General features: G+C 43.7%; 1 protein-coding gene across 2 annotated transcripts in view; it reads right to left on the bottom strand.

Moving 5' to 3' along the window:
• The window catches only part of Tsp97E (Tetraspanin 97E), a 58,127-nt gene extending 43,189 nt beyond the window's left edge, over positions 1-14,938 (bottom strand). The window contains exon 1 of one of the 2 annotated variants that reach the window (XM_067104347.1): positions 14,764-14,938. In XM_067104347.1, coding sequence (XP_066960448.1) covers positions 14,764-14,823 — 60 coding nt within the window. In that variant the 5' untranslated portion in view covers positions 14,824-14,938. The remainder of the gene's footprint in view (positions 1-14,763) is intronic. The other variant, XM_067104346.1, reaches the window with a different exon arrangement.
• Between the last annotated feature and the right edge of the window lie 4,727 nt (positions 14,939-19,665).

Genomic DNA, 19,665 nt, shown 5'->3' with positions numbered 1-19,665 from the left:
CTAGAGACTGGACCAGGTTTAAAGTACGAGAAAGGTCCTCCAGACAACGGTTCTTCGAATTGGACCGAATTAGCCAGTCGTCGAGATACAAGGAAATCCTCACCCCCTCCAAATGCAACCAGTGAGCTACATTCCTGAGAATGGTCGTGAACACTTGGGGAGCTGTGGAAAGTCCGAAGCACAGAGCCCTGAACTGAAAAGTTCTGCCGCCTACCATGAACCTTAGGAACTTCCTGGAGGAGGGATGGATGGGAACGTGGAAGTAAGCATCCTGAAGGTCCAGGGACACCATCCAATCTCCTTGACGAAGAGACGACAGAACTGAAGACGTCGTCTCCATAGAGAACTTTTTCTTGATGACGAACGAGTTCAGGGAGCGCACGTCCAAGACCGGTCTCCACCCTCCCGAAGATTTTGGCACTAGAAAAAGCCGGTTGTAAAATCCCGGGGAGTGAAGATCTTGTACCGGTTCTATGGCAGCCTTTTCTAGCATTTGTTCGACGGCTAGCAGAAGGGCTTGCCTCCGCACAGGATCCTTGTATCTCGCCGATAACTCCCTCAGAGTTGTTGTCAAGGGAGGTTTCGAAATGAAGGGAATGAGGTACCCCTTCCTCAGGATAGAGAGGGACCATTCGTCCGCCCCCTTCTGTGCCCAGGCTTTGGCGAACTTTAGAAGTCTGGCACCTACTGGAGTCTGGAGGACTTGCTTCTCACTTGGACTTCCTGGAAGGGAGTCCTGAAGGTCTAGATCTTCTTTCAGGCCTACGCCTCCTGATAGACCTGGATCCTCGAAAGGGCTCCTGAAAGGGGGTCTTCTCCTTCTTAGCAAGTGGAGCAGTAGGTCTCATCCTCTTAGACGACTGCGCCAGCAGATCCTGAGAAGCTTTCTCAGACAAAGAACGAGAGACCTCCTTCACAGTCTCTTGCGGGAAAAGATGGCTAGACAAAGGAGCGTACAAGAGGGAAGACCTCTGGATAGGAGAGACCGATTTGGAGAGGAAAGCACTGAATACTGACCTCTTCTTAAGCAGGCCAGTGCCGAACAGGGAAGCGATCTCCATAGAGCCGTCCTTAACAGCCTTGTCTAAGCAAGACAACACACTGCTGAGGTCCTCCATACTGACTGAGTCCTCTTCAAGACTCCTCTTAGCTAAGGCCCCTAGAGACCAGTCCATGAAGTTAAAAACTTCCAGCACGCGGAAAAGGCCCTTGAGGAAATGATCCAATTCACAAAGTCCCCAAGAAGCCTTGGCCGAATTAAGGGAGAGTCTTCTGGAAGAATCAACAAGCGAAGAGAAGTCTGAGCCAGCCGATGAGGGGAGAGCTAACCCCATCGGTTCCTTAGTCTCGTGCCACATTCCCGCTCTTCCCGAAAGCCTAGAGGGAGGCAAGGAGAAAACAGTCTTGCCGGCATCCTTCTTCGAAGAGAGCCACTCTCCGAAGCCTTTAAGCGCTTTCTTCATGGAGATCGTAGGACGCATTTTAACTAAAGAGGAAGATTTCGAGGCCTTGGTGCTCGAGAGCATGGAACCAGGAGAAGGAGGAGAAGCAGGCTTGAGGGAATCTCCATACTCCTGAACCAGTAAAGCTGTCAACCTCTTGTAATCAGAAATGGTGATATCCTTAGGGGATTCGTCCTCCGATAACGCCTCCAGGCCAGAAGGAGGAGGAGAACGTCTGGAAGTAGAAGGGCACTTGCCAGAAGAAGAGCGCCTAGAAGGAGAGGCCCTTTGTCCACTGGAGAACGACGATCCGGAGAGAAGCGCCTGCAAGATGATTGGCGCCTGACAGGAGAAGAGGCTCGAACGGAAGAGGAGCCCTTGCTGGGAGAGGGGCGCCTAACAGAAGAGAGGGAGGCTGGAGAGGAACTTCTACGAGGCGAAGAACGAGACTGACGAGCAGAGCGTTTGACTGTGGAGAAAGTATCTCCAACAGGAGAAGACTGACGACGACGAGGGCGCGAGCGCCTGGGTGGAGAGGCGCTATCCGCCGACGAAGAGCGCCGAGGAGAGAAGCGCCTACAAGGAGAGGAGCGCCTACCAGGAGAGGAGCGCCTAACAGGAGAGGAGCGCCTAACAGGAGAGGAGCGCCTACAAGGAGTAAGAGGAGCGCCTACCAGGAGAGGAGCACCTGGAAGGAGAGGAGCGCCTGCAAGGAGAGGAGCGCCTACCAGGAGAGGAGAGCCTGGAAGGAGAGGAGCGCCTGCTGCTGGAGGGGCGCTTAACAGGAGAAGAACGCTTCACAGAAGACGACTTGCTGGGAGAAGAGTGTCTCTTGGAGGACTTGATCGGAAGAGAGGCATCCTTCCAACGAGAGGAGCTCTTTGATAAAGAGCCAGCAAGAGCAGCGAGCTGAGCCTGGAGGCCTACCAGGATCTGCTTGGTGGACTCCTGACCACCAGAAGAAGAGGAGGGAGATCTTGAGTTCTCTTCTTTGCAACAGGAGAACCTTCAGGAAGCGCTCAGGGCTAGAGTCCAATGCGTCTCCTCTAGGAGCCTTCCAAGTCCTCTTCAAAGGCGCGACTCCTCAGCCGAACTCCAACCACGCTTAGGAGAAGAAGAAGCAGAAGACGAGAAACACTTCTTCAAGATCCCTTTTCTCGGCGATCTAAGGCAGCCTGGGGCGCGTCAACAGGAGCTGCCGAAGGGACGCCTGACCGTTGGGAGCGCTCTTCATCCCCCTTGGCGGCTGTCGACATTCCTCCTCCACTGGGTCTGGGAGTTTGGAAGAGGTCTAGGCCTAGGAGCGATCTGCGGAGCCGGTCAGACGCCCCTCCACTACACTGGGGACACTACACACATCACTATCACTTCTCACTTTCTTTTCCTCCAATGCACGCATCTGCAACTGCATCTTGCGGATCGTAGCCTTCATTGCAGCCATCTCCGACGACGAATCCACAGGTTCGACGAAGGGTGAAGGAGCTGAAACAACTGGAGTGACAGGCGAATCTGGAAGAGTGTTAGGTTCTAAATCTACCTCCTTAGAAAGAGACCTACTTGAGCTTCTAGAAGAAGCCTTCCTAACTCTATCCTTCTCCAACTTGCGTACATAAGAGTTCAACGCCTTCCATTCCAGATCAGTGAGATTCTCACATTCAACACACGTGTTCTCAATAGAGCAATCATTCCCCCTACACCTCGAACACACAGTATGAGGATCTACCGAAGCTTTCGGTAGTCTCACCTTACAATCAGACCTAACACACACACGAAACACAGGTGCAACACTCTGATCAGACATTCTTACAGAAAATACCAAAGCCGAAATCAAAATCAGTCCACAAAAGCGTATGCCAAGCCAAAGATCCAATACGTCACCAAAGGTCAGTCCAAAACAATCCTCAGCAAGCGAAAAATGAAAGTCTAAGCAGAAGGAACCAACAACAGATGTTGCCGGAACCAGCGACAGAGAAAATCTGATATGAAAACGGGAATGGTTCCTATTCCCGCCACCCAGCGGCGGGTATGGTAGATCACCTGACCTACCTGTCGTGTGTGCCGCGAAATTTGAATTTCTGTCAGGAACGTCGGAGACTATAGCTAAGTATATATCTGACGGGTAAGTTGCATGTACAAAAACTACTGAGGCTAGAGGGCTGCAATTTGGTATGTTTGATGATTGGAGGGTGGATGATCAACATGCCAATTTGCAGCCCTCCAGCCTCAGTAGTTTTTAAGATCTGAAGGAAGACAGAAAAAGTGCGGATGGACAGACAAAGCCATCACAAGTTTTCTTTTACAGAAAACTAAAAAGGCACAAATAAGGTGAACAAAACAAGACTGCAAGCGAGCAAAACAGCTAGCTATGAACGTGGCCAAAAGCCTATTAGAGAAAGTCAAGCGAAGGGGCTTATCCTTCCCCCACCTTTGTAGGTATCTCCTGTGTTATAGTCAGTTTCATTTCATCTGTCTATCCATGGGTGAAGATGTGACACAAGTGCATGGGTAGCAAGTGATTGGCTGACAATCAACTTTTCCAATAGTGCTGGGTTATTGTGAAAAATATTAAACTATTTCCTCAATAACATATTTGATTGTTTATACAGTACATACAAAGGACCCTTGCCCCTTCTTATATAAATCATCATAGATACGCCAATTTGTATCGATCAAATACCAACACAAGCACATGAAAGACGAGCTTGTATCAAACAGTCTACTCTGATCAAATACAAATGTACATTGAGGTTTAAATAATAATGATTTATCTCAGTATAGAAAATGCTACATTCTGACCTATGCTCACAAACTATTCAAATCACAATTTCCTTATCATTCAAACTTTTTTCTATGTGCAGTTTCATTGCATAAATATAAAAATGTTATTTTCATAATAAAATAAATTTTTGAACATACTTACCTGGTAGTTATATATATAGCTTAAGTCCCTGACGTCACGGCAGAATTTAAAAACTCGCGGCAATCGCCGATCGGGTAGTCAGGTGATCCACCTGTGCGCCCTCTACCCAGGTACCTGGAACCATTCTACCTATTCCTCAGATCTTCCATGCCCCTAGTCTCTAGAGGGGAGGAGGGCGGGAATTTAATCATATATAACTACCAGGTAAGTATGTTCAAAAATTTATTTTATTATGAAAATAACATTTTTAAACATCTAACTGACCTGGTAGTTATATATATAGCTGATTGACACCTTTGGTGGAGGGTCAGAGACAGCTAACATCATTGGAATTGAAGTACAAAAATTTGCAAAACCAACTAAAGGTTCCTACCTGTTAAGGAAGCTGACTTTATTGTTTTCCTGCCTCATTATGTCTGCATTCCTTAAGAGATCAGCGATCCACCCAGGGGCTGAAAATCTCTAGGGGCTGTCAACCGGTGTATAACCTCTATGTGACTAGACCTCCTTTGAATACCCTTGTTCCGGGCGCTACCAAGGAACAAACGACCACCTGACTAAAACTCAAGAAAAGAATACTATTTAAAAAACTGTCTGCTAATGATTGCGGAAGGATGCATCCAGCCTTCGCAAACAACCATAAACAACTTCTTAGTTCCAAGGAAGAAAAAGGGTATTGGGTTATGGGATTGCAGGGGTAGCCCTTTCTCCCACTACTGAATTCGTAGCTACAAACGGACCCAGCGTGTAGCAGTCTTCGTATAAAGTCTAGACCTGTTTAAGGTAATGTGAGGCAAAAACAGACTTGCTCCTCCAGAAAATCGTGTCCAAGATACTCTGAAGGGACCTATTTTGTCTAAAAGCTACAGAGGTTGCTACAGCTCTGACTTCGTGTGTTTTAACTTTCAGAATTTTGTGGTCCGCTTCCTTACATTCTGAATGAGACTCTTTTATCAATTGTCTGATAAAATAGGAAAGAGCATTTTTAGACATCTGTAACGAGGGTTTTTTGACCGAGCACCAAAGCCCTTCTGAGTTACCCCGTAAGTCTTTTGTCCTTTCTAGATAATACTTTAGAGCTCTTACTGGGCACAGAGCTCTCTCTGTTTCCTCACCTGTGATATCCGTCAGGTTAGGAATCTCGAACGCTTTGGGCCATGGTTGCGATGGGCGTTCATTTTTTGCAAGAAAATCCAGTTGAAGTGAGCAAACTGCCTTGCCTTGTCTAAAACCTATAGTTTTGCTGAAGGCATGAATCTCACTTACTCGTTTTGCAGTGGCTAAACTGACCAGGAACAGAGTTTTCATGGTGAGATCCTTTAAAGATATCTTATGTAAAGGTTCGAACCTGGCACTTGTGAGGAACCTTAGGACCACGTCTAGATTCCAAGCTGGTGATTTTTGTATCCTTTCCTTAGAGGTTTCGAAGGATCTGAGAAGGTCCTGGAGATCCTTATCGTTAGACAGGTCCAAGTTTCTGTGTCTAAAGACAGATGCTAGCATACTTCTATATCCTTTAATGGTCGAAGTCAACAAATTACAGAGGTACTGGAAGAGGATACAGAGTTGTTCTTGCACCATCCTCTAAAAATTTCCCACTTGGATTGGTATACCTTAATAGTGGATGACCTCCTTGCTCTTGCAATGCGATCGCGCTAGCTGCCTCCTTCGAAAAGCCTCTAGCTCTTGCAGTTTTTGATAGTCTGAAGGCAGTCATGTGTAGAGCTTGGAGGTTTTGGTGATACCTTTGCAAGTGGGGTTGTTTGAGTAGATCTACTCTTAGCGGAAGTTTTCTCGGGGTGTCCACTATCCATTCCAGTACCTCTGTGAACCAATCTCTTGTCGGCCAGTAAGGAGCCACTAGGGTCATTCTGGTGCCCTCGTGCGACACAAACTTCTGCAATACCCTGTGAATTATTTTGAATGGTGGGAATGCATATACGTCCAAATTGGACCAGTCCATGAGGAACGCGTCTATGTAAGCAGCCTCGGGATCTGGCACGGGAGAACAGTAAGTCTCTATCCTCTTCGTTCGTGCTGTGGCTAAAAGGTCTATGCACGGCCGTCCCCAAATCCGCAACATGCTCTTGCAGACGTCCTGATGAAGCATCCATTCTGTGGACAGGACTTGATCTTTCCTGCTCAGCATGTCTGCTCTTACATTTCTCTCCCCTTGTATAAAGCGGGTTAGTAGCTTCACGTTCTTCTCCTTTGCCCAGAGAAGCTCTCTTGCTGTCTTGTAAAGAGACTTGGAGTGAGTGCCCCCTTGTTTGCTGATGTAGGCCAGCGCTGTTGTGTTGTCGGAGTTGACCTGCACCACTCTGTTCTTTACTAAATGTTCGTACTCTTTGAGAGCTAGAAGGATTGCTGTTAGTTCCTTCTGATTGATATGCCAACTTTCTTGCTCCCTGGTCCAGGAGCCCGAAACTTCGTTGTTTCCCAGAGTCGCTCCCCATCCTGAGTCCGACGCGTCGGAGAACAACACTAGGTCTGGGTTCCTCTGTTGTAGGGAAAGGCCCTCTTGTAACTTGATAGGGTCGTTCCACCATTTTAGATATTGTCTTACAGGTTTCGAGATGGGGATATGGGGATGCACTTGGTCTCCAATTCTTTCTCTTTGTTCCAGTTCCGATTGAGATGGAATTGCAACGGGCGAAGATTCAGTCTCCCCAAGGAGACAAACTGTTCTAGAGAGGAAAGGGTCCCCAGCAGACTCATCCATTCCCTCACCGAACATGTCCGTTTCCTTAAGAAGCCCTGAAGCTTTTCTAAGGCTTGTTCCGTCCTTGATACAGACGGAAAAACCCGAAAAGCCTGACTCTGAATCCTCATCCCAAGGTAAAGAATCTCTTGAGATGGAATCAGCTGAGATTTTTCTTTGTTTATTAGTAGGCCTAGTTCTTCTGATAATTGAATCGTTGTCTGAAGATCCTCCAGGCAGCATGTGTGGGAAGGGGCTCTGAGAAGCCAATCGTCTAGGTATAAGGAGATTCTGATGCCTCTCGCGTGCAGCATTCCGGCTACATTGTTCATTAACCTTGTGAAAACCTGAGGCGCTGTGTTTAGGCCGAAACAGAGAGCTCGAAACTGGAATACTTCTCCCTCGTGAAAGAACCTCAGATATTTCTTGGAGCTCGGGTGGATAGGGATGTGAAAGTACACATCCTGAAGATCCAATGATACCATCCAGTCGTTCTGTCTGACCGCTGCTAGGACAGATTTCGTTGTTTCCATTATAAACTTCGTTTTTTGAATAAAAACGCTGAGAGCACTCACGTCCAGCACTGGTCTCCATCCCCCCGAGCTCTTGGGAACCAGGAATAAGCGATTGTAAAATCCTGGAGAGTCCAAATCTTGAACTCGCTCTATGGCCTCCTTTTGCAACAGAAGAGATATTTGTTGTTGCAAAGCCTCCGCCTTTGTTTTCACTTTGTATTTGGCCGAAAGGTCTATCGGTCTTGATGCTAGAGGGGGCCTTCTGAGGAAAGGGATCTTGTAACCCTCTTTGATCAAATGGATGGACCATGGGTCCGATCCTCTCCTCTCCCACACTTGCCAGAAGTTGGTCAGTCTGGCTCCTACCGCTGTCTGAAGGAGACTCCCATCAGACTCTGTTTCTTCCTTGTCTGAAGCCTCTCTTCGTTGATCTTCTACCAGCAGATCTTGAGTTTCCTCTACTGAGGGCTCTGAAACGAAAGGGATGAGACACAGGAGCTTCTCCTTTCTTCTTCTGTGCGACGAAGCTCGTTGGCAGTACTTTTTTAGCTGTCCTGGTAATCAAGTCCTGCGTGGCCTTTTGTGCTAAGGCCGATGTAACCTCCTTTACTAACTCTTGAGGAAAAAGATGGGCCGAAAGAGGAGCATAAAGGAGTTCCGATTTCTGAATAGTCGTGACCCCATTGGAAAGAAAAGAGCAAAGATGGGCCCTTTTCTTTAAGATCCCTGCAGAGAACAGTGCCGCTAATTCGTTGGCACCATCTCTGAGAGCCTTATCCATACACGACATGATATGGACAAGTTCCTCTGTGTCTGCATTCTTGATGGTGTCCGTCTTCTTACCTAAGGCTCCCAGGGTCCAGTCTAGAAAATTAAAAACTTCAAAGGCCCTGAAGATTCCCTTGAGAAGGTGGTCCATTTCCGACGCAGACCAAAAGACCTTTGACTTCCCCATGGCTGTGCGGCGCGAAGAGTCTACGAGACTCGAGAAGTCCCCCTGGGAAGAAGAAGGAACTCCCAGGCCAAGAGATTCTCCAGTCTCGTACCAAACGCTAGATCTAGATGCTAGTCTGGCTGGAGGGAAAGAGAACACCATCCGACCTAGATCTTTCTTGGTTTTCATCCAATCCTCCATTACTCTTAACGCTCGTTTGGATGAGCGAGACAAAACCATCTTCGTAAAGACGCCCGTCGAAGGAGTCTTTCTTAAGGTGAATTCCGATGGAGGAGAACGAGGAATAGCTGGAACGAAGTTATCCGGAAAGAGTTCCGTAAAAACTTTCATTAGTCTCTTCAAGTCCGAAGAGGGATGTTGGTCTTTCCGTTCCTCTTCGTCGGATACGTCGTCCACCTGATTGACTGGAGAAGGAGGAAGATCATCTTCCACATCGTCCGACTGTTGTCCTGTTACCGACATGGCAACGTCCTGCTTTCTTGCTGCTGAATTTGAACTGTGAGGGCTTTCGAATAGAACTTCCTGGGGTCTGTCCTCTTGACGTTCGGCGTCCTGGCGTCCTGTTACTATTGTATAATGACGTCCAGCTTCTTGATGCTCGACGTCCCGACGTCTGTCGTCTTGACGTTTGGCGTCCTGGCGTCCTACTACTAGTGTATACAGACGTCCAGTTTCTTGACGCTCGCCGTCCTGGCGTCCGTCATCTTGACGTTTAGCGTCCTGGCGTCCTGCTACTAGCGTATATTGACGTCCAGTTTCTTGACACTTGACGTCCTGACGCTCCTCACCTTGACGTCCAGTTCCTTGATTCTTGACGTCCCCTGCTGCTGGACGCTTGACGCCAGTGCATCCCGCGTCCAGCGCGAATTCTACGTCCTGACGTCCAATCTCTAGAAGTTTGACGTCTTGGCGCTCTAAACTCGGATGCTTGATGCCAGTGCATCTAGCGTCCTGAGCTACCTCAACGCCTTGTATCTCAAAATCTCGACGTCTGAATTCCTGGCGTCCAATTCCTTGACGCTTGTCGTCTTGTTGCTCGGCTCTTAGACGCTTGACACCAGTGCATCGCGCGTCCTGAGCTACCTCAAAGTCTTGTATTTCCATATCCCGACGTCCGAATTCCTGGAGTCCAATTCCTTGACGCTTGTCGTCTTGTTGCTTGGCTTTAAGACGCTTGACGCCAGTGCATCCCGCGTCTTGAGCTTCTTCAACGTCTTGTATTCTAATATCCCGACGCCCGAAATCTTGGAGTTCTATTCCTTGACTCTTGTCGTCTTGGTGCTTGGCTCCTAGACGCTTGACGCCAGTGCATCCCGCGTCTAAAGCTTCACCAAAATGACGTACAGAGCTTTGAACTTCTTTAGATGGACGTCCGTTATCTTTCTTCTGTTTGTCTGGCTGCCATGACTGCATCAGGGAAGACAGCTTCTGTTGCATGTCCTTAAGTAAAAGCAACTGCGGGGCTTCCTGCTGCTGGGGACAGACTGGGGAAGCCGCAACTTCATCTATTAATTGTTCCTCAACGTCTCGTAAGGATTGGAGAGAGCGTTCTGGAGACGAGTACCAATCCAAAGGAAGAGGAGGAGCATGCACAGAAGGTAGCAATGCGTCCACCTTCTTGCTGCTAGGAGTCTTGATCGGACCTGCCAGTTTACGTCTGCTTTTGGCAGGAGAGCTACCCTCGCACCCGGAAGGGAAGCGTTCCGGGCTGCTCCAGTGGCTACACCCTGGAGCCTGAGATGGCCCCTCACGACGTCCCACCGGGGGAAGTTTTCTCTTCAGTGGTCTTGAATCCGACGCAAAATGCCAGCCTCGTTTGGGAACTGCGTCGTCCGAAGACGAAGAACACAACTTTACCTCGCCTTTTCTATAGCGAGGGTGAGCGTCCTGGGAAGTGTCAACAGGTACGCTCGAGGGGACGACCGTTCGGGAGCTAAAATCTCTCGCCTCCCTTCGCCTGTCGACTTTCCTTCTCCCAGGGGTTGGGGAGCTTGGAAGAGGTCTAGGACTAGGAGCGCAACAGATCCGAGCTGCTGCACCCTCCAGTGCACTTGCACTAATCTTTGCACTGATATTTGCACTTTTGAGATCTCTCATATCAGACCATAATTTTTCCCTGTCTTCTGCGAGGGATCCTACCCGTTTGCCCAAGGTTTGGATGGCCGCCATCATATCCTTAAGAGTTGGTTCTTTACCTGTATCAGAAGGGGGATCAGAGAATACCACTACGGAGGAAGGATCAATTGGATCATTAGAATGGGGCAAAGAAATATCTAACCCCTGGCTATCCCTAAAAGAGCGAGATAACGAACTCTTGGCTCTTCTGAGCCGGTCTCTTTCAAGTTTCCTCACATAGCGACTATAATCCATCCATTCTCTTTCAGATAGACCCAAACATTCGTCACATCTATCATCCAATTCGCAACTCTTACCTCTACATTTCACGCATATTGAATGGGGATCCAAAGAGGCTTTAGCAAGCCTAGTCTTGCATCCCCTCACACACAGTCTCACACTAGATGAAGAATCAGACATGTTGAAAATCCAAAAGAGAGATCAAAATAAGCTAAGGGTCAAACCAATCAGTATCTGAAAGGGCCAAGAATAATCCAAAAGCAAATCTGAAAGTGAGCGAAAGCCAAAACCAAAGTGTACTTCACCAAAACAATTGAAAAAAAAACACAGGCTGCGAGCGAAATTCCAACGATGTCACCGGTACGGCGGCAGGGAAGATCTGAGGAATAGGTAGAATGGTTCCAGGTACCTGGGTAGAGGGCGCACAGGTGGATCACCTGACTACCCGATCGGCGATTGCCGCGAGTTTTTAAATTCTGCCGTGACGTCAGGGACTTAAGCTATATATATAACTACCAGGGAAGTTAGATGTTTAAAAATACTGTTTTATACCAAAGTTATATCTGCATCCATAAACTGAAAAATAGCCTTTGATATTGTCTGCCGCTACTTATTCACCAAATATTGTATTTTACTGTTCTTTTAAGCACACATTCATTCCATTTCTGTCAAAATTACTTTTTTATTATACCTTAATTTGTTCATTCTGTCCAAGTATAGTTCCAATGCCCAACAATGAAAAAAAAATATTCATGTCTAGGCTAGCCTTTAATGACACATGCACACCATTAACACACTAGAGATGACAGGAATGCAATGGGATTTCAAACTTTCGTTCAATAAGTTATTTGGCAAAACAGTCAAGAAAGCACCCAGTGACTGAGCTATTATAATAATTTCAATACTCAAGAGAAAAAAAACTGTATAGCATATAATTATAAAAAGTATTCTACATATACACTGCCATCATGCCATGTAATAAAGTGAAATAGTATCCAACTTTTCAGCCAATCGGCACTGGCTGTCCCATTCACCTCCCCCAAGCCCTGGACAGCCTCACAGACAACAATATATCAAGTCATTTCAAATACTAAACTACTAGGGTAAATGCTCGGGACATGAGATACTGCAACATTCCTCCACTGTTTGGACACTTCCAGAAAATGCATTCGAACACACCTCCATCAGCATCAGTGAGACTTGTGCCCCCTCTACACAACACGCCGAGACCTCTACATTCCTATCAAAGTAACAGTTTTCTCCTAATTTACAAAATAATGGCATATTTCCGATTAAACAGAGGTTTGTTAAGATTTAGCCGTGCGCGTGCTAACATACCGGCCATGACCCTCTTGAAACTTTTACTTAAAACACTTTAAAAGTGGACAAGTGATGCCATCTTGATATTTACCCAGTCACTTGGGTAAACAATCTGCCCATTTCCTGTATTAAATCTGCAAAATATTTGTACCCATAGACGCTGACACCGTTTCTTTGACATCAGCGGTAAATGCTGGCGCTTTTGGGGACTGGATGGGGAACTCTAGCAGATTTTTGGGATGCCAGAACGGTAGATATTTAAATAACTAGGTAGCTAAACACCAAAATAAGGTTATAAATTGAGTAAATGTATTAGGTGTTCATTATAATTCATTTGAAAATATTTGTTGTTGGAGCAAACCAGATTCCTGAGACAAATTTCAACGCTTTTGCTATGAACATTACGATGTAGCTATTTTTTGCGTTTTTCTATTTTTTTTTTATCTATTAATATATATTAGATAAAGTGTAATATATATATCACATACACAGTCTAAGTTTTGTCAAATATAATGGTGTTTTAAGTAATAATTTGGGATTTAAAACCTCTACTTCAGTCCTTTATTTTGACGTCATGGCATCTTGACTCTCATACCAGTTCTAGATAAATTGTCATACTCAACTTTCTTGCATTTTTGCCAAAGTGGTAACACTCATATGTACACATTACATGTCTCAGAAGTATACATAATAATATGAACTTAAATAAATGAGAAGTCCTAACAACAAAATACTGCATTTCTGTCGTAAACAGTTCACTAATACGTCGTCCACACTCGGATGTTTCTGGCAGCTAGATGTACAATAAGGCTGGAAAATTGTTCCCACCACAGTTTCACTACTTTGATGGAGTAAAGTACTGCAAACAAACATTCTCACATATTTTAACTGGTATTTTGAGTGAAATAAGAACAAAGTGTGCATAATTACAAACAAATAAGCACTGTGGAGCTTTAGTTGTGATTTCAGTAAGGATCAAACCACGGATTAAAGGTAAAAATGCATTTCAGTTCAACCACATGACAGATGGGAATTCCATGTCTCATATTTTCACTAGTATAGGTAACAAAATGTTGTTTTACTGTGCTTATTACAACTAAAATTTTGAGTAATATCTATAAACATTACATATACAGGCAATTAGTGTCAGTACACCATTAAATGAGCGCTGAGAAGAAAGTGTCCAATCGCCAATCACTTTGTCACGTATTTGGGAAAGCACCATATTGGATTCAAAATTGTCTTCAACACCTATTTTACGAAGACTTCACATGCTTATTTTAGTTTGTATGGCAGTTTCCTATAGCACATATGTTAATGAAGCTTTAATCTTTTGAAAGGTTTTCTTAAAGGTTTAATTTTTTTTTTGTTATTTCTCCAATTAAATATCGAGTGAAAAGTGAAAATTCTGCCACCCATGTGTCTGAACCCCGATCATTTACCCTAATGCATACATACAAGAAATTTTTTAGTACACGGGTTGGCCCAACACATCAGCACTAAAGGTACCCCCGATATGAAAAGTGATGGTTTACATCCCTGTAAGAAAAAATATGCCTAACAGTTTTAATTTTGGACCATCACCACCATTAGACCCTATGTGTACGTCAACAAAGACACCCCAAGCCCTTTGTTGGCCGAGTTGGTTGAGCTTCAGACCGTCATTCGATGGGCCGGAGTTCGATTCCCGCCGCCGGCTGATGAAGAGTTAGAGGAATTTATTTCTGGTGATAGAAATTCATTTCTCGCTATAATGTGGTTCGGATTCCACAATAAGCTGTAGGTCCCGTTGCTAAGTAACCAATTGGTTCTTAGCCACGTAAAATAAGTGTAATCCTTCGGGCCAGCCCTAGGAGAGCTGTTAATCAGCTCAGTGGTCTGGTAAAACTAAGCTATACTTACTTACTTAACAAAGACACCCATGCATGGTACTTACTTCTAAGGCATTACTTCCATGAATATGATCCTTTTGATGATTAAAATGCCTTCTAAAACTGTGAATTGACCCTTGGTCATGATTTAAGTTAGTTCTTTATATATACTGTATATATATATATATATATAATAAATCTGTGGGGTCGAATGTGGGGGTCCCTATGGTAGACGTAAAATGATCTTAGCTTGGCTAATGTAGGCCTATGATCCAAAATCCAAAATGCTTCTTCACTCTCCAGCTACTTATGTAAATTAAGGTGGGACCCCTGTGGAAAACATGTTTCCGGGTGCCTCCGGCAGGTAATCTGGCCAAAAGGCTACCGTCAATGATTCAGCCACTGAGGCTGATTCACTGGTCGAACTTTTATGTCAGGTCTCTTCTGATGTTGAAGTCCAACCAGATTCTAACACACCGGACTGAATAACATGCCTGATAGCCTACACATTTGGCACGAGGTAATGAAATGTATCGTGGTGTTACCAGCCTACTCCCGAATCACATGAACAAACTGATCTTCAAACTGTCAGTTTATAGGATAACCGTAAGGTAAACAAACGAAGGCTTGCTCGCCGACCATTCAAAATTCGTTTAGCTGTAAATCAACAATCGCCATACTTACAACATACAGAATGTTGAGGGCCAACAAGGAATTTTTACTGCAAGTAAATCCTCCACACATCTTGTTCTGTTGTTAGCAAACGAGGGTACAGGTGACGTTTGACTCGCGTTATCTTAGCCTCCACAGAGCCAAAGATATCGATTGTATAGGTCACTAGACACCTGGGCCGTACCGTAAACGAAGGTATTCAGGAAAAGTAACACCGTCAATCGTAAATGCTGAACAGTACAATTAATAAAAATAAAGTAGACGTGATATTTATGCAATATGAGTTAAATACTATAAAATCTCTAATATAAATAAATTCGTAAAATATATTATAGAATTAACACCATTCTTAACAAAACAAAGGCCCATAACAGATAATCATGATTTTCGACTGGGACCCTTCTGTGATGTTTACCTGAACTTCTGTCGTCTATTGAAAGTTAAGGCTATAGGAATATATATTCTGATTGTCTATTCTGAGTCATGTGCTGTATATAAACAATTAAATAGCACCATCTGCGAGTAAGGAAGTGTGACTATCCACGTTATCAGTTACCAAACTGCCTTCATTTTTCTGATCATGTGATAGGTTAATGGAAAGGTAAAACCTAAAGCGAAAGTCGGTGGAGTCCAACATATGTCAACCCTCCTAGAGTCCTTAAACCTGTCTTCAATTAACCCACGAGGCTGGGCGCTGGAGACATTCTCCATATTATCTTTTTAAATATGTTTAATTAATTATTAACTTTTGTCAGAATTTATATATTACACATGAGTGCATCTATTAAAAAAAGAATTAGTGTATAATGAAAGTATCCCCATAACTTTTGAAGTTTTGATGGCCCAGGTCATTGACCGGAAGTTCTAGAATCTAAACTTATTGCCAGTGTGACTCATGCCAGAGTCAGCACTCATTCGTGACATAAATATGTAATTCACGTGACAGTTCTCCATAAAAATAATATTCAAGTAGTTGTTATACCTAGGCAGGCCTTAAATTAAATAGAAAGCGCCTTTTCAAGAGTAGATTATTATTATTATTATTATTATTATTATTATTATTATTATTAAAAATGGGCACATCCTTGTTGAACAAGTCTAACAGATCATTGACTTGGAAAATGAGCTTCACGAAATAGGTTGTCCATATGAGAGAGAGAGAGAGAGAGAGAGAGAGAGAGAGAGAGAGAGAGAGAGAGAGAGAGAGAGAGAGAGAAAATCAAGTAAGAAGAGATGACTGAAAATGTGCCTCTTGTCTGAATTACGAGTGAGATGATGCCGTACGATATTAAGTGTGACTGAGTGGATGGCCAATGTTTGTAAAGAATGTTAGCGGGAGGTAAAGGTTCCCGAGGACTAACAGAGAAATTCTAATTCCTTTTTGTCATGGTGAAGATGATAGAGGTGGCTGCAACAACTTTGCAACACTATGTTAGCATGCTTTGTGACACGTATGGCAGGATTGCTCATAGATGCTAAGTGGGATCAGAAGAATGAGGAAGTATAGATCAAGTGTTGATATGAAACACTTGCGCGAGTAGTTTGAAAAGAAAGGCTAGACTAAATGCTGGATGCGTTGTGTCCCTGTCGCTGTCTGATATTTCTATGAATGGAGTGATGAGAGAAGACAGAAAAGGACACGAATTTGCAAGCTAAGTAAAAGAACTGGAAATGTAGTGAGGGTGCCCGATCTTTGCAGATGATAGGTTGTTGTTTGTTTATAGTGAACTGAAGGTTTAACAGACTCCTAAAGAGAGCGACGATAATTGAAAATAGCAATAGTTGAAAGTGGACGGCATCAGGCGCATGGTTTCAAGAAACAAGAAAAGATGCAAGTTGCTGAAATGAACAAATATTGTTTGAGTGGTATATGTGGAGTACGAATGGCTGAAATCGTCATAAATGTAAATGTAACAGCTAGATTCTAATCACAAAGGTTAGCAGAAGAGAAACGATGGCACTGAGTGTTTTTAGGTGGTTCTGTTGCTTGAGGAGTAATGAAAGCAATAAGTTAGTGAAAAGTTTGCGCCAGTTAAAAGAAACAGGAGTAAAAAGGGGAGAGGTAGGCGCAAACAGCGCTTGTCAAATGGTGTAGTATTGTGTATTGAGAGTGTGGGCAATATAGAGCTGTTGTAGTGTGTGTGTGTGTGTGAATGCACGGGGCCAGTACCCTGCTGATGAACCTTCTGAGTAGGGTATGAGGAGGCTGATGTTGAGGAAGTTTTCCACACATGGGATTTATCCTTGATTTAGTGGTTGGAGTTTTCTAGAACCCCACCATATATATATATATATATATATATATATATATATATATATATATATATATGTGTGTGTGTGTGTAATTCTAATAGCCACAATGCCCTCTTAACTTCTCGAATTCTTCGCGCTTTTTTGGATATGCTTGTAACTACGAAGCCGAAAATATCCAGACGGAAGAAATTGAAGAGCCTGTGAATAACGGTCGCGAGAATCGAACCCGCGTTACCATATTCACAAGGAGGTCACGTTGCCGACCTGGCTACGAGAAGGATAAAAGTCTATCGCCTCTCGTACATACATATACCTGTGGCTATTAGAATTACATATGTGTCTGGTAAAAGTGACCAGTAGATTCTACATATTTATTTCAGCCCAAAAAGCAATAAAAATGATTGCCCACTTGGCTACGATGGTGAGGATGGGTCTATTCCAGCTCTAACAAAATATATCTGAAAACGACAGGTATATGTATGTACGAGAGGCGATAGACTTTTATCCTTCTCGTAGCCAGGTCGGCAACGTGACCTCCTTGTGAATATGGTAACGCGGGTTCGATTCTCGCGACCGCTATTCACAGGCTCTTCAATTTCTTCCGTCTGGATATTTTCGGCTTCGTAGTTACAAGCATATCCAAAAAAGCGCGAAGAATTCGAGAAGTTAAGAGGGCATTGTGGCTATTAGAATTACATATGTGTCTGGTAAAAGTGACCAGTAGATTCTACATATATATTTCAGCCCAAAAAGCAATAAAAACGATTGCCCACTTGGCTACGATGGTGAGGATGGGTCTATTCCAGCTCTAACAAAATATATCTGAAAACGACAGGTATATGTATGTACGAGAGGCGATAGACTTTTATCCTTCTCGTAGCCAGGTCGGCAACGTGACCTCCTTGTGAATATGGTAACGCGAGTTCGATTCTCGCGACCGCTATTCACAGGCTCTTCAATTTCTTCCGTCTGGATATTTTCGGCTTCGTAGTTACAAGCATATCCAAAAAGCGCGAAGAATTCGAGAAGTTAAGAGGGCATTGTGGCTATTAGAATTACATATGTGTCTGGTAAAAGTGACCAGTAGATTCTACATATATATATATATATATATATATATATATATATATATATACTGTATATATGTGTGTGTGTGTGTGTGTGTTTGTGAGTGTGTGTGTGTGCATATTAACGTTAACATTAAATAACCTACGCAAAAACCAATAATGTTTTGTCTTTTGGCAATATCTTTATAAAAGAAAATTCAACTCTAATCTGGGCTACCCCTATCCTTCCCCTAACCCCCAACCCACCCTCCATAGCATACCTTTACAAAAATATACTGAAACAAATCACGCCGGTCATGAAACCTCAAAATATGATCTACCTTGGAAACACAGAAGATACCATCACAATCTGAGACAGCAGCTGGGGGAAATTTCAGCTATTAAATTCAAAACAGAATGGAAAATAAGAGGGAAAACTGACCCTCCTAGTTATCTTGATGTTTCTGTGGAGCTCATGCCTGACTGCAGTCTGTTTGTCACAGATCTTAGGATAAGCTCCCATGGGTGTATTAAAAAAAACTGAAGCGATTCATCGAGACTTAACTCACTTTCCTAGGTATATGTTTTTGAGAAGGCTATCAACAGAGCAAACAAAATATAGCCTACTATTGAAGCGCCATAATCATCAAACAATTTTACTTCAACAATAAAATATAGTTACCTTTGGTTAAAAACATCAACTAAAATAACTGAACACCGTTCGTTTATTTTTCACTATAATAATACCATTAGCTTTTCGCTTATTAATGTACATTTAAATAAAATACAAGGTGAGGCTAGCGTTTGTTTGTAAGTACCATCCCATAACTGTGAGTAGAAATATGTCGGGGAGACAGGCAGATGCATCTCACAAAGATTAAAAGAGAATAATAGTTCAGAGAGATCGGCGATTTTCGCATATATGAAGGCTACCGGTCATACTATAAACTGAACTCAGGCTTAGCTGTTTTCCCAAATTAACTGTCCGGACGACGAAACGAAGATTCAGGAATCCGTAATCAACAGTCATGTCTAGCCCTAACAGCGTCGTTATTCCGCACTTGTGTACTCCATATAAATGTTCTGGGCACCTACGAACTCCTCAAATTCACCAGCAATCACGAGATTTCTATCGAAATGTATGTTTTTCCGTTAATTTTGATTTTATGACCCTTTTAATTTCATAGCAAAGACACACGCATACTCACGTGTGTGTGTGTGTGTGTGTGTATATATATATATATATATATATATATATATATATATATATATATATATATATATATATATATATATATATATATATATCATTCATTTCATCATCATCTCTCAGCCTTAAAAAGTCTTTTGTTGGATGTAGGCCTTCTCCAGGTTCCTCCACAGATTTCTATCCTCCGCTGCTCTGTGCCACTGTCGCTTATGTTGGTCTAAGTCATCTCGCCAGCGGGTTTTTTATCTTCCTCGGTTTCTTGTGTATCCTTGGGGCGTCCAGAAGGTTGTTCGTGATGTCCATCCGTTGTCTGTCATCCTGGCAATGTGCCCCGCCCAGTTCCACTTGAGCTTACTGATGGTTGCAAGAATATCCTTTACTTTAGTTTTTTGACGTATCCATTTA

This window comes from Macrobrachium rosenbergii, chromosome 5 (assembly GCF_040412425.1).
Source record: "Macrobrachium rosenbergii isolate ZJJX-2024 chromosome 5, ASM4041242v1, whole genome shotgun sequence".
NCBI lineage: Eukaryota > Metazoa > Arthropoda > Malacostraca > Decapoda > Palaemonidae > Macrobrachium > Macrobrachium rosenbergii.
The sequence above is the reverse complement of the archived record's forward strand: the minus strand, read 5'-3'. Positions and strand labels throughout refer to the sequence as shown.